The following is a 13679-nucleotide window of genomic DNA, read 5'->3' as shown; positions in this document are numbered from 1 at the left end:
ATCTTGATAGATAGATATATTTTATCTAAAAATGATATGATAATCACCAACAGTACTGTTAGTCTTAATGTAACAAACATTCTCTATTTGTAAAAAACAAATTTAAAGTTAATTAAATTTTAATTGAAATTGAATTACAAATAAATGATAATTATTGCTGCGAACTAACTAATCTACAGTATTATTTAAATTCTGAGAGCATATGTAAATCAAGTGCAAGTATCTGAATCTGTGAATATATAATAAATGTATAATGTATAATTCCAATAAATTTTTTAAATCCTAAAAATTTATAAAAATGCATAAGTGAATAATTGTTGAGCAGGCAGGAGACAGACTTATCAAGGAGAAGTTGCCTCCAAACCTAACTCTTCAATTATTCAATTCATGTTTCGTCATCCATGTGGGCAAGGGTAAATGGAAAAATCAAAACCAAAAGTAAATCCAAATGTTGTGAATTACTAAAAAGAAATTTAAACAAGTGGGATTTTGAGAAATTAGCAAGTAAAGACTAGAATTAAAATAAAAGTCAATAAAGTAAAAAACCAAAGTAATTTAGGAACTCTTACCTACAAAAAAACTTCTCCGTCACGAATTTTGCAAATAAATCAAAAAGAAACTAAATACTATTTATTATTTTATTTTATTATTTTACTTTTATCTAAAAAATACATAAATAATACTAAAAAGGCAAATAAAAAGTAAGTTTTAATTTAACTTACCAACTATATTTGTATTTGGAGAGTGGAGCAGCATGCCAAACAAGTGCTGTTAAGTAATGTGTTTCTTCTAACTATAAATAGAGGGCGCTAATATAAGGTAAAGCTGAGTGTAATCTATTAGATCTATTTTAAAAACCTATTCTGCAAACTTTTAGTAATGTAAAATGTGTGTACTATTACAAAATGTTTTTTTGCTAACTGGGAAGTATTGTAAAAATGCTAACTGTAACGTAATGTGAAAAAATGGTGCAAATTTATCAAGGATTGTAAAAAATCGAAAATGTTTTTGAAATAAAATTAATTTTAATTTTGTTAAAAATGTTTTTTTTTAATTAAAGTAAGAAATTTATTGTAATTGTTTTAATTTATTAAAACTGAATTTCAACATGCTTAATCAAAATTGCTAAATACTGGCCAAAAAGTAAGGAAAATTAGAGGAAGATAAAAATCTTTACTCAATTCGTGATATAATTGAGACTTTTGAAAAGAGTTGGCCCTTCATTAGTAAAAGGAAAGAATCCAGTATTGATTATATACATTTTTACAAATATTTACAAGATAATCCCTTAACTCTTCAATATCCCCTATTACCCTCCAGTTAAGGTTTAAGGTAATGTTATCATACCATAAAGAGTCAAAAAATTATAAAGAAAAGCTTTATAATTATAAAGAAATATATTAATATTAAGAAAGCTATTAATTATAAAGAAAGCTATGCTTGCTTTTTTTTAATATATAAATTAATAAATTGTGCTGGGACTTGGTTATTAACTTGAACATTAATTAGCTTTATTATTTCTTCCTTTAAATCTTCTATTTCGGTACATATATTTTTTATTCTGATTATTTGGCTATAAAATGTGTTACCTATTACTTTTCTAGAGATAGAGTTCCAGTTAATTAGTTTAATTGTATTAAACTGGAAATTCCTCCTTTTATCATATAATTTAATTTTGCTGTGTTTAGTTATGAGTAGGTCTATGCATTCAATAGTATCTTGATTAGTATTAGTTTTATTAAGTGTTAAACTATTTGGGTAAATTTTAAATTCTTCAAAAGCAGAATTATTATTGAAAGTTACAATATCATCAATGTATCTAAACGTGTTTGCAAATAACTTTAGTTCATTCTTACTGATAAGTCTGTCTCCTGCCTGCTCAACAAATATTCACTTATGCATTTTTGGAAATTTTTAGGATTTAAAAAATTTATTGGAAATGTATATTATACATTTATTATATATTCATAGATTTTGATACTTGCACTTGATTTACATATGCTCCCAGAATTTAATTGATACTGTAGATTAGTTTGCAACAATAATTAATCATTTATTTGTTATTCAATTTCATTTAAAATTTAATTAATTTTAAATTTGCTTTTTATGAATAGAAAATGTTTGTTAAATTCAAATTTCATTACTTGCAGCAATGGCACAAGAGAATTATTTAAATTTAATTTAACAATATTCTTTTGAAACAAGTTAGTCTTAATTCTCACTTTTATGCCCATATTGCTTTTCAAATAAAAGTATATTGCCACCAAATATTATCATCATATATTATTTTTTAAGGAATGGTATAATTTTTAAAATGTATGGCGACACTTAATTCTGTATTGGAAATTCTAAAGCTATGCTGTTGTAAAAATACGCAGTTTGTAATTTTGCTATTGAATCTTATATGGCTTAAGTGCAAAGAAATTGATGTTTAATAAATAACTTTAAAAGACAAAAAAAAAAAAAAAAAAAAAAAAAAAATTGTGTAAGTCACCTTATTAAGAAAACTGAACACTGCCATGATGAACTGAGAAAACTTAACATGTTATTGAGAATTCTAAAATTACGCTGCTTTTAAAATTTTTCTGTCTTTACTTTTGAATTTTATGTAGTGTACATGCAAAAAAAAGTGATTAATAATTAAAGTTAAAAAGGATCCGAGAGTAAATTGTAAAATAGGAGCTCAGCATGGAAAAAAAAAAAAAACGTAACAAACCCTCTGGTGCATTGTTAAAATCTGAATCTTTCACTTTTTTGTTTGTTTGGTTATGCTGTATTAAGATTGACAAAAATTACATTTACATCTAACCGTTACATGCTTCACTACAAAGTTGGCTGTATTGGTGACTACCAGCAAATGTTGGAATTAGTAAAGTGATTGCATGTGTCGCAAACATATGTTAAATTGAAGCGCATGTATTTATGTTCATGAATGTAAAAGGCTCATTTCAATATCAAAGATAAATATTAAAATTGTGCAAATCCAAATCATATATTCATGAATGAGTTTAAAAAAAAATAAAGTACAGAAGGACGAGGAGGAAGTGCTGTGACTGAATGTTCAAGATTTGTCTAAAAATGACTGATTACACAGTACAGGATTTGAAGAATCAATTATTTGCATCATCAAAAAAAAAAAAAAAAAAAAAAAAAATTCAATCCTCAAAAAATTTTTCATGTGAAATTGGCATTCCAAACTGAAAAATTTACCAAAAGGAAGATAATTACACTTATATTGTGTGTCTGTAATTCAAGATCTGACTTCTTTAGATTTTAGGTTTTGTATATAATTTCACATTTAGTCAAAGTGCATCTGAATGATTCGGACATTACATAGTTTTGAAACTTCATGACAAGCACATGCCAATTTTTGTAAAGAATAACATAGAAATAATAAATTTTTTTTGTAGTTTAATAGTTAATTTTCCTGCTTAAAATTTTGTATTCTAAATTTATCTGCTTGTGTGTATGTTTTATTTATGTCTTGATACTGCAAAAAAATGATCATGTGTAGTATGTATTTTTATTAATGTTTTTTTATTATCATTTTTATTTTTGTATTTATAATGACATTCTTATTTTATTATGTACTTATATTTAATTGTGTTCAAAATTGTTCCATTGTGTGTTATGAACTCGGTAAACTGTGATATCATTTCTTTCTTTTTCCCTCCAGATTTCAAGTTTGAAATTGTTGCTTGAAACTGCTATTTTCTGTGTTTTGCCAAAATTCTCATCTTGTGATCAATTATGTCTATTCATTAATTTCTTTGACATTTGTGTTAACCATATGGAGTTCAAATCAAAGGTATGTAATGTTATCATACCATAAAGAGTCAAAAAATTATAAAGAAAAGTTAATGCCTACTTTTTTAATATACAAGTTAATAATTTGTGCTGCGACTTGGTTATTAACTTGAACATTAATTAGCTTTATTATTTCTTCCTTTAAATCTTCTATTTCAGTACATATATTTTTTATTCTGATTATTTGGCTATAAAATATTACTTTTCTAGAGATAGAGTTCCAATTAATTAGTTTAATAATTAATTAATTAGTCATTCTCTGTGAAATATAGTCTTGTTTTAATTTGTTCTAATGTATTCTTCATTTACAAGAGAAGTGGGGGCAGACTACATATTATGTCCTTGCATGTATAAGTAAGCATTTTCCCCCTTAAAAATAAGATGAAAAATTAAGGATACAACCTATAAAAATGAAAAAGGCATTTACGATGACTTAAATACAAAGTTGGCTTTTATTTCTGTCACATAATCTGAATGATATGTATAATCCCTCTTGTAAAGATGAAAATACCTCATATAGCTTTAAGAACAGTAGATGAGGGCTGTAAAACTGCAAAATGCACTGTTGGTGATAAAAATTGACAGCTGTATTTTCTATAGTAGTTTTTAAATGTTAATTCTAAAATACAGTTAAATTGTTTAATCACAACCCTCCATTCTAATTCATTAGAGGGAAAATCATTAAGTGAATCACAAATTTGCATTATATATTTGAAAATAGCAATGAATACTTTCCGTGTTTGTTGATAGATGGCTGAATCATCCTAGTTCATGATATTAATTGCATTAGTTACGAAGTACCAGTTGCACATGTAGTTCAGTTTGAAAATTGGAACTTGATTGACTGTACAAGAGATGATCAGTATGCTGCTATCTTTTGGGAGGGCAAAAGAACTTTGTGTGAAAGATGTTCACAAAAGAATGCTTCCTTTTTATACAAAGAAGTGTTTCTTGAATAAAGCCGGGCACAAGTGGATCAAGAAATTTATTCCAAAGCTTAAAATGAAAATTGAAGTGGGTGTCCAGTTCAGATTGAGACAAAACAGCACAGATGGTGGAGGAATTGATTCAAGAAATATTTTGTACAGTATAACAGTAGCAATGCATGTTTGATGCACTAAAAACCATTCTTGGAGGAAAATGTAATAAATATATGTCTAATAAGAAAGCATATAAAAAATAAGATGTATCTAAATTAAAAATTTAGATAATATTCGGAATCTCCCATTATTTACAACCTGTAACTTTTAAACTGGAGCTTTGAGAGAGATTCAAATTTTTCTAAAAAAATGAAGTATTCTAAAAAAATGAAGTATTTATTTTTTAATAAAAAATGAGGAGAGCATATTATATTAAAGTTTATTTCAAGCAATAAAATAATAAAAATTAGATGTTTTGAACTACTTTTAAAGCATATAAATAATCATACAAGAACAAATCAGATTTTTTGATGAACAAATCAGATTCAATGATGAATGAATAACTAAAAGCAACAAGAGTAATCAAGCATTCAATCTTTTTCAAGCATTTTTTTTTTCAAGGATATACTATGTTCATTATTAACAGAATGCAAAATATTTAAAAAGAAGAAATAAATTTATATTTATAAAACTTATTTTTAACAAACTTCAGAACTTTGAAGAGGACTTTAAAAGGCTTTCCCAATCAGTCCAGCAATTAAAACTTTCTGATAGCCTAAACATTTAACAAAGACTCTGTTTCATTTTATTATTTTTTAATTTTTAAAATTTCTTCTTGTTTTATGTTCTTGCTTGTTTATATTTCACCTATTCTTTTGGAGGGGAAAAAAAAAAAAAAACTTTCTTAATTTCATTTTTGTATTTAAAGTTTTATAGAATTCAGTTAAATTTTTGCCTTATAAGTTAGACACAAAGTTTCCCCTGAAGTTTTTGTAGCTCAGTGTTAGAGCATTCAACTGCAGATTGTGAAATCCCCAGTTCAAACCCGGGTGCTCCTTCAGATATATGTTTTCTTATTTTTCCATCCTTTGCCTTTTTACTTCCTTGTACGAAGTAAAAAGGAAATATTGTAATCGCAAAACGTTTCAGGCAGCATATTTCAACGAAAATATCCATTTTGACTGCTATCGAATGCAATTTAACAATGTTCAATGTATTTAACAATATCTGTACGTAAGAACAGAATAAAAGACTCGTTTCCTCCAAAAAAATTATAAAACTGCTTCAAAATTAATTCTGAAGAGAATTTTTCGTGGCGTCTGTACGAACGTATGTACGTACGTGCGTACGTACGTATCTTGCATAACTCAAAAAGGAGTAGCCTCAGAACATTGAAATTTTGTATATAGGACTGCTATAACATGTAGATGTGCACCTCATATTTTGGTTGCAATCGGCCGCAACAAATGTATATAAATATATTTATATATGTATATCCACTCTGTTACCCGGCTAAGTGATCTCAGTTTCTTTACTCGTATATGTTTGTAAATTGTTCATTTTTTGCTTTAAAAGTGATTGAATTATGTTGTTTTTATCTTCTGGTTAAGGTTTTTATGCCTTTAGTAAATCTGTATGCAATATTTTTAGAATTATCAACAATTTTAAAGTTGTTTAAGTGTCGCTAAGCCTTTTTTATGATGGCGGCCATTGATTGTTTACATTTGAAACAGCAGACTAGTGAATTTGTTGCCAATCTAGAAAAACTTAGCTTCGCAACAACAAAGATAATGCCTTCATTTATTATTGCCAATTAAATGATGCTTAATCCTTTCTGGAATTTTTTCGAGGAAATAAGTGTTCAAGATTTACTTCGTAATTTTTAATATAGATATTTTGAAATTTTATGTATTTCTGCCTTCTCGCAAAGTGAGAACTGAATTAATTGAATGAGAAATACTCAATCGTCTGTGAAAAACTGTTTCTTTTTTGTGTTGTTTGCTTAATTTCTTTTATACATCGTTCTAGCTTTATTATAGTATTTGAATAGAACATGTGGCAACGATTAGATAATTCTATTCTTTAAATGATATAAATTTTGTGCATTATGAGTTATAATATGAACGAAATGTAATACTGTTAAGTGAATCTAGCGCTAGAGTGTCGCTATGGTAAACACATACTAGAGTGAATTTTAAAGAATGTATTTATTCTATTGTGGTTTATGGGGTGTCGGCGAAGTAGATTTAATTCAATCCAATAAGTTTAAATGAAATGCAAGAAAAAATGCGTTTAATTTAATATTCCGTGCAAGGAAGTCATGTGGTGTACACATTAGATTTTTTATTTATTTTTCACCCAAAGGGGCAATTTTGCCTAGAAGGGTTGTTAATTTCGTTTTAGCACTTTGTGTTGATTCACTATAAATGATAAATCACTTTTTAAATTGTTGCGACCAAATATTAGAGCCCTGTTTTATATTTAAAGAAATTAAATAATAAAGATTCTGCCTAAATGTACATATGTTTCTTGCACTGTGATAAAACAATGGTTACTAGAGCCATCAAATTTTAAATAATGTATGTCTCCACCTGAATATGGGCATCTGGAAGCCCTAATTTTGAATTTGTTTTATTATCTATTTCATATTTTGTAAAGCATTTATGAGTTTTTGGATTAAGAAAATCAACAATTTCAAAGCGAGCTATGGCAACATTACGGGGGTGGGGGGTGATTTTTATCTGAAGCTTGCAAAACTGTGTATCAGAAATTCTAAAGATATGCTCTTTTAAATATTTTGTGATATTGCTATTGAACAGTGAATTGAATTTTATGGTTTAAGTGGGAAGAACACGATATTTAATAGATGAAGATAACACACAAAATGTTAAAAAAAGTCCCTTTGGGTGTAATATAAAATCTGAAAGCTTTCACATTTTTTTTATTTATACAAATTACCAGTACTTTAAAAATTATCAAAAGAAAATTTAATATTAACTGGTTTCCCTTGAGGTGAACTTAATTCTTTTTAGGTTATTTGTTACTGAATCAGCATGCTACATCTTTACATCCAGGGAAAACATTATTCAAGACATTCCGAGTGTCCTTAACTGGGGAGAGTAGTTAAACATTGATATCATCGCTTATCACTGTGAAGACAGTAGCCTTAAATTAGAGTAACGATATTCAATTTAGAATATTAATTATCCAGCGACCTTTGGATACCTTGTGTGATTTTTCCTTAACATAATTTTAGTCTGGTAGAGCCAAAGACTCAGTGGTGTTATAAAGCTAAATAATTCTCTTGGATATTCTGTGCTTTAAATAATGCATCAGTGAAACTGCTAGCAGGAGTATGAAGTCTCTAATTGGTAAGTCTGTTGTTCCATTTATTTACTGTACGTTATTATGGAGCAATTGGTGTACATAAATGTGTAGCTAAAGGAGCCTTAGAACGACACAAAAAGTAATGAATAATGAAGCCACTGAGCAAGAAGAGCTAGATATTTTTAAGAATAAAAGTAATCAGTTATTTAAGGAATTAAAAGCAATTTTTAATTTGATTTTTGTGAGCTGTAAGATGAATTAATTGAATTTATAGCTGATATTGAAATTATTGAAGATACTATTGATGAAATTTCCTTAAAATTAAATTGTACATTTCAAAACTAACGAAAAAAGGTGAACAATTAAATTCTAATACTGCAGAGATAAGATTTCTCCTGCTTTCCCTGGCAACGTTCTTAGGAAATGTGGAAGAATGGTTAACATTTAAAGACGTATTTATGTGAGGTATGCATGAGAATAAAACTATTTCTAATGCTCTGCTCTGAATTTGCTATATTTAAAGGCTAGTTGCGAAAATGATGCATTAAAAATTTTATATTCAGTAACTATTTCTGATGCAAATTATGAATTTGCTTGGCAGTTACTTGAAGACAGGTATTCCAGAAAAGGAAAATTAATGAATGTATTTATTAGGAAACTATTAAAACAGCCAACTATAAATGAATCTTTGCAGAGATTCTTAAGTTTAGTAGATGTAGCAAATGAATTTGCATGATTGTTAGCTTATAAAATTAAAGCTTTAAGTGAAGCCATGTTTGTGCTTATTCTTGTCGGAAAATTGGACTTCGTTACTGGAAGTTGATAGGAAAGCGAATTGAAAGGAGATGAACTGTTTCAAACCATCATTGTTGTCATTCATACAAACTCAAGCATGTACTTGTAAAGTTAAAAAATTTAAAAAGTATTCTGATCTAAGAATATTAAGGGACAAACAAATCATAAATGTTTATTGTGTAAAGGTATGGATGAAATACTCATACACTATGTCGGTGCAAAAAAGGATCAGTTTTGTAAAGTGTAATAATGCTTGTTTTAATTGTTTATCTGCAAACTACCAGGTAAAATCATGTAAGAGTACTGACAGTAACATCAACCCAAGCCTGCGAAATTCCTCACAGCAAGGAGCTGTTGTTGGCAACAGCCTTGAGCACCTTATATGTGACAGTTTGATTTAGCTCAGTTCTGCTCACAATTTTGATGGAGAGCATCTTGGGGGCACAGGTCCAAGGGTCTCCCACACCTCTCCCTTTCCACCAAACTATACTAGAGGACTTTTGGCTCATTGCATATTTAAAGTGCCACCATGCTGCACTGACACTATACATTTCCAAACATCCATGTCTTCTCCGGGATTCGAACCCAGGTCAGGTAGTCAGCGACGCTAACCACTAAACCGGTTGGGTGGCATTCATAAGTTTAAATAATATCAAAAGCCACACAACAGTCTTTTGAATATGGAAAGATCAAAAACAATCAAGCACAAACAGTTGATCAAGACACCAGAAAGTGAAGCACTCTTTCAGCTCAATCAAGCCCATCTATTCCAAGAGCATTCGTTAATTCTTCAAATTCTGTTGCAGTTGCACATGCTTACATTAGGATGAATCAGTTAAGAAACACAGATTTCCAGATGATGTCAACTGTAAGTAAAGAGGTGTTACTTTGTACAGTAGTAATCAATATTTTGGATACTGCAGGAAAATGTCAGATATGCCATATACAGCTAGTTACCAGAGGTCAGGCCAGTTGTTCTCTTTTGCGTCCAAATATTTCCTTATCTTTTTATTCAAAGTCTTACTAATTTTTCAACTATGGCACATTTGATTTCTACATTTTCTGTAGTAAACCGATGAATATTATTGTCCTTGAACAATTGTTGATAAACTCTGTGTCCTCATAGGAATCCTCATGGGAATTTTTCTTTAAAAATATTTGTGGCCTATGTGATTGGACTGTCTTGAATCTTTTTTAGATTTACAAAGATTTATCTTGTTTAGCTAATGACTTCAAGTCTAACCCAACACTTTCTAACAGTTTTAAAGTTCTTTTCGCTTAATTTTTCAATTTGCATTGCTATTTCTGCCAACAGATGGCACTACCTTCTCATTCACTTTACTTGTGTAGGGTATAAAGATGACCGTAGCTTTCCATTAATTGCAGATGGTTTTGCTCCTGATGAAGAGGAACCTGTACCTGTTTACCCCCGAAAGCGAAATTCTGTGTGTAGCACAATTCCCTGTGTGCTTAACATTCTGTACTTTAATAACTGTTACTAATTTTGATTTTAGATAAGCTGCTAATTATGTTCTGTGTGAAATTAGTGAAGCTTCTTATTTCTTCTTTAATTTTTTTAATTATTTTTTTATGTAAAAAGTATCTTGCATCATTATCTTGTGTTTTAGATTGGATTGTTCAAAATTATGATATTAATATTTGTTTTTATTCTATTGTAGGTAGAAAAAGAGGAATTCTGTTCTTTTCTTAAGTTTTGTGAAAATTCTATTAAGAAAAATGACACTCCTGTAAGTAAAAACAGACTTGATGTATTTTTAAGACAGTTTTAGTGGTATTTTATACTTAGATGTATCTTTCATTTAATTACATTTCATTTGTTTACATCATGTCTGCAGAAACCCTTACCCAGCATTTGTTTTCACAACCATTAGTTGCAAACATACACTTTTCACATACAATAAAAGAAATGTTTTAAATAATGCATATTTTCAGATTGTGACATTTTAAAAATTAAAAAAATGTAACTTTTTATACATTTCCTTAATTCCTATACTTCCATTTAGGAAAATGTTATTACTCATGATAAAAAAATAAAATACAAAAAAATGTGATCCCATGCAAAATCAGTCGAGATGTTTAATTTGATCCATGATGCAAAATCAGTCGAGATGTTTAATTTGAAAATTTCAGATAGCTTTTCTTGAAAACTTACAGATTTTATTCAGATTTTAGAGAGCAATATTAAAATTCATGTGTAATTAAAAATAAAATATTATCTTAGGAAAAAGTCTCTGATGTTAATGGATTAAATCATGAGCATTGGTAGATGGTAAATAAAATTATGGAGAATTATGGGACATACAGATGGTCATGAAGAGTTTCGATCAATATAAAGGTTTTTAGAGAGATCTTAGTTTCAAGCACAGAATGCAGATGGTAAGAGTCCCCAAAATTATTCTCTAAATGAAAGAATCTATCTGCATATTCATTTGAATAGCAAGAAAAAAGTAGTAAAAGGGTATTTTTTTAATAATCAATAATAAAAATACTGTGTACTGTATTTCATAAACTGATGGAAAAAGAAATTCTTAGGTACTGTAATGTTAAAACATCAGCAATAAAAAAATGTTTTACAGAACCTGATGTTTGGTAGTACATAATAACAAAAACAAAAGACAAACAAATATTTCATGAAAATGAAAAAGACAATTTATGTTAAGATTATAAATCCTCTGAGTGGCACAGGTTTTGAATTTGTCATGAAGACCTGTATTTATGCAGCATTTATTAGCTAAATTTATATAATTACTTATTTTAGCCTCTATTTTCATAAAGCTGCATTCATTAAGATTACATTTACATTATTAAAGAAAGTAAGAAAGCAAAATATTTTAAGTTATAAGCTAATACGTATCAAGTGACAAAAAATCTCATGACCGGATGAAGCTGAAGGCAAAATGCAAGTTCCACTAATTGAATGATTTTAGTCTGGTATTTGCTCAAAATGTCTGCCCTGTGCTTCTACACATAAATGTGTTCATAAAATTAATTATTCTTCAGCTCTCCCATTATAACGTATTGCACATACACACTCATTGCGGGATTTACGTATAAGCTACACAATCTGTAGCTTGGGGGAGGGAATTGTCCAGGTAAGCAATTGTCATTATATACTTAAATATACTGCAGCATTATTTGTCCCAGTGCCACAAATTCGGAATGTCCCATACTCTTCACCAATTTTTTTTAGCCTATCATTTCAAAGAACAAAACACTATTGTGCCTAAGGTTTGCATATAATGTTCGATAAATATTTCTGACCTTTAAAAATGATTTTAAGTGAAAGATTTATTATTTCACTCTCTATATACTTCTTAATTATATTTCAGTTTAACCTTCTAGGTATCTGAAAATCATATTTGGCACTGACATATAATATATGTACTTATAAAAGGCCCCATATCTCAAATAGCGTATGACCTAAAATTCAAGTCTAAATCCAACCCTGTATACATTTAATTAATGAGTACTTCCTGCCAGTCAAAGTGCCATAAAAATGAATGACCAAATCAGTATTTTGAACAGTTATTAATTATAAACAATAAAGTGAACAGTTATTAATTATAAACAATAAAGTGAAATAATATTACACATTAATAAATTACAAAGGAATGTCTTTGAATGACCATCAAAGAAAATAAAAACAACCTCAATTTATCCTAATCTATTTTTAACTGATCCCTGAATGAGGACATTAAATTCAATTTTCTAGCTCTGCAAAATCCTTAAAAATTGCAAACTTTAAAATCAAATGTCTTGATCAATTTTTAAAGTGCCAGAGCTAAACTTTTTATTTTTTGTAATCGTATGACATTTTCTAAATACCAAAATAGGGGCTAAGTAGATATAAAAAGTTAGATTTTGAAAAATTACAAATTTGATTTTTTTAAATTTTAAAATGCTGAAGCATAAATACTTGCATCATTTAACACATATTTGTAAAGGGAAGTATACATCTACGACTAGTAGTTACAAAATAAAAGACAGATAATGATTTTTGTGGACGTGGTTTATATTAAAATACATAAAATAATTCCTTTTTTGAAATTAAAATAGTTGACTGTTTATTTGACAGTAATTATAGTTTAACCGGCCAGCTGTGACCATGAGCACAAACGCACATGCACAATGCAGACCATTTTATTGATAAAACAGGTTGGATGGAACATGAATTATTTATCATATTTTTTCCATGTGTATTTACACTGCATTCAAACTGCACAAATTTAAGGAGACAGAAAATTACTTCTAGTAGTCTAAGATAACATGCTGATCATCATTTGTAATGAACAGTTTGATTACATTGTGTTTAATTTGATACAAATATTTATTTATGTATTGGTAAAAACAGAAGTGTCTTCAAAGTTTAATTTTGCTTTATATATGTAATTTTATGATAGAGTGTAATAAATGGATAGTATTGTAATTATTTAAATGTTATAGTTTACAGTGTAATTTTTATTATAATTATTTAATAATTACAATTTATTGTATAATTTTTATTACAATGTATTCTAATATAATAATTATTTCATATCTTTTTAATCTTTGAATTAGAATATATTTACATTAATTATTATTGTATTAAAAAAGAAGAACTTTCTTAATAATTAGTTACAATAATTATGTAATAATAAAGGATTATTATAGTTATTTAATTAATTATAATTATATTATAACAAATAATTATTATATTTCTTTTTGATTTCGGTGTAAAATCCATATGCATCATTATTATAAATAGTTGAAGTAGAGGGGAAAGCAAAGTTATTTTAGGAAAAAGTAATGAAAATAATTCTTACATAAAAG

At 28.0% G+C, this 13679-nt stretch overlaps 1 protein-coding gene across 2 annotated transcripts in view; it reads left to right on the top strand.

Moving 5' to 3' along the window:
• LOC118203946 (uncharacterized) overlaps positions 1-13679 on the top strand; it is a 120213-nt gene that overhangs the window by 50242 nt on the left and 56292 nt on the right. For both annotated transcript variants that reach the window (XM_085814521.1, XM_085814520.1), the window contains 2 exons: positions 3677-3808; positions 10529-10597. In XM_085814521.1, coding sequence (XP_085670647.1) covers positions 3677-3808; positions 10529-10597 — 201 coding nt within the window. The remainder of the gene's footprint in view (positions 1-3676; positions 3809-10528; positions 10598-13679) is intronic.

The sequence above is a fragment of the Stegodyphus dumicola genome, chromosome 4, assembly GCF_044657685.1.
Source record: "Stegodyphus dumicola isolate Sdum_Otavi_A_Nest chromosome 4, ASM4465768v1".
Classification (NCBI taxonomy): Eukaryota; Metazoa; Arthropoda; class Arachnida; order Araneae; family Eresidae; genus Stegodyphus; species Stegodyphus dumicola.
Note: the sequence above shows the minus strand (reverse complement) of the source record. Positions and strands in the feature narration are given on the sequence as shown.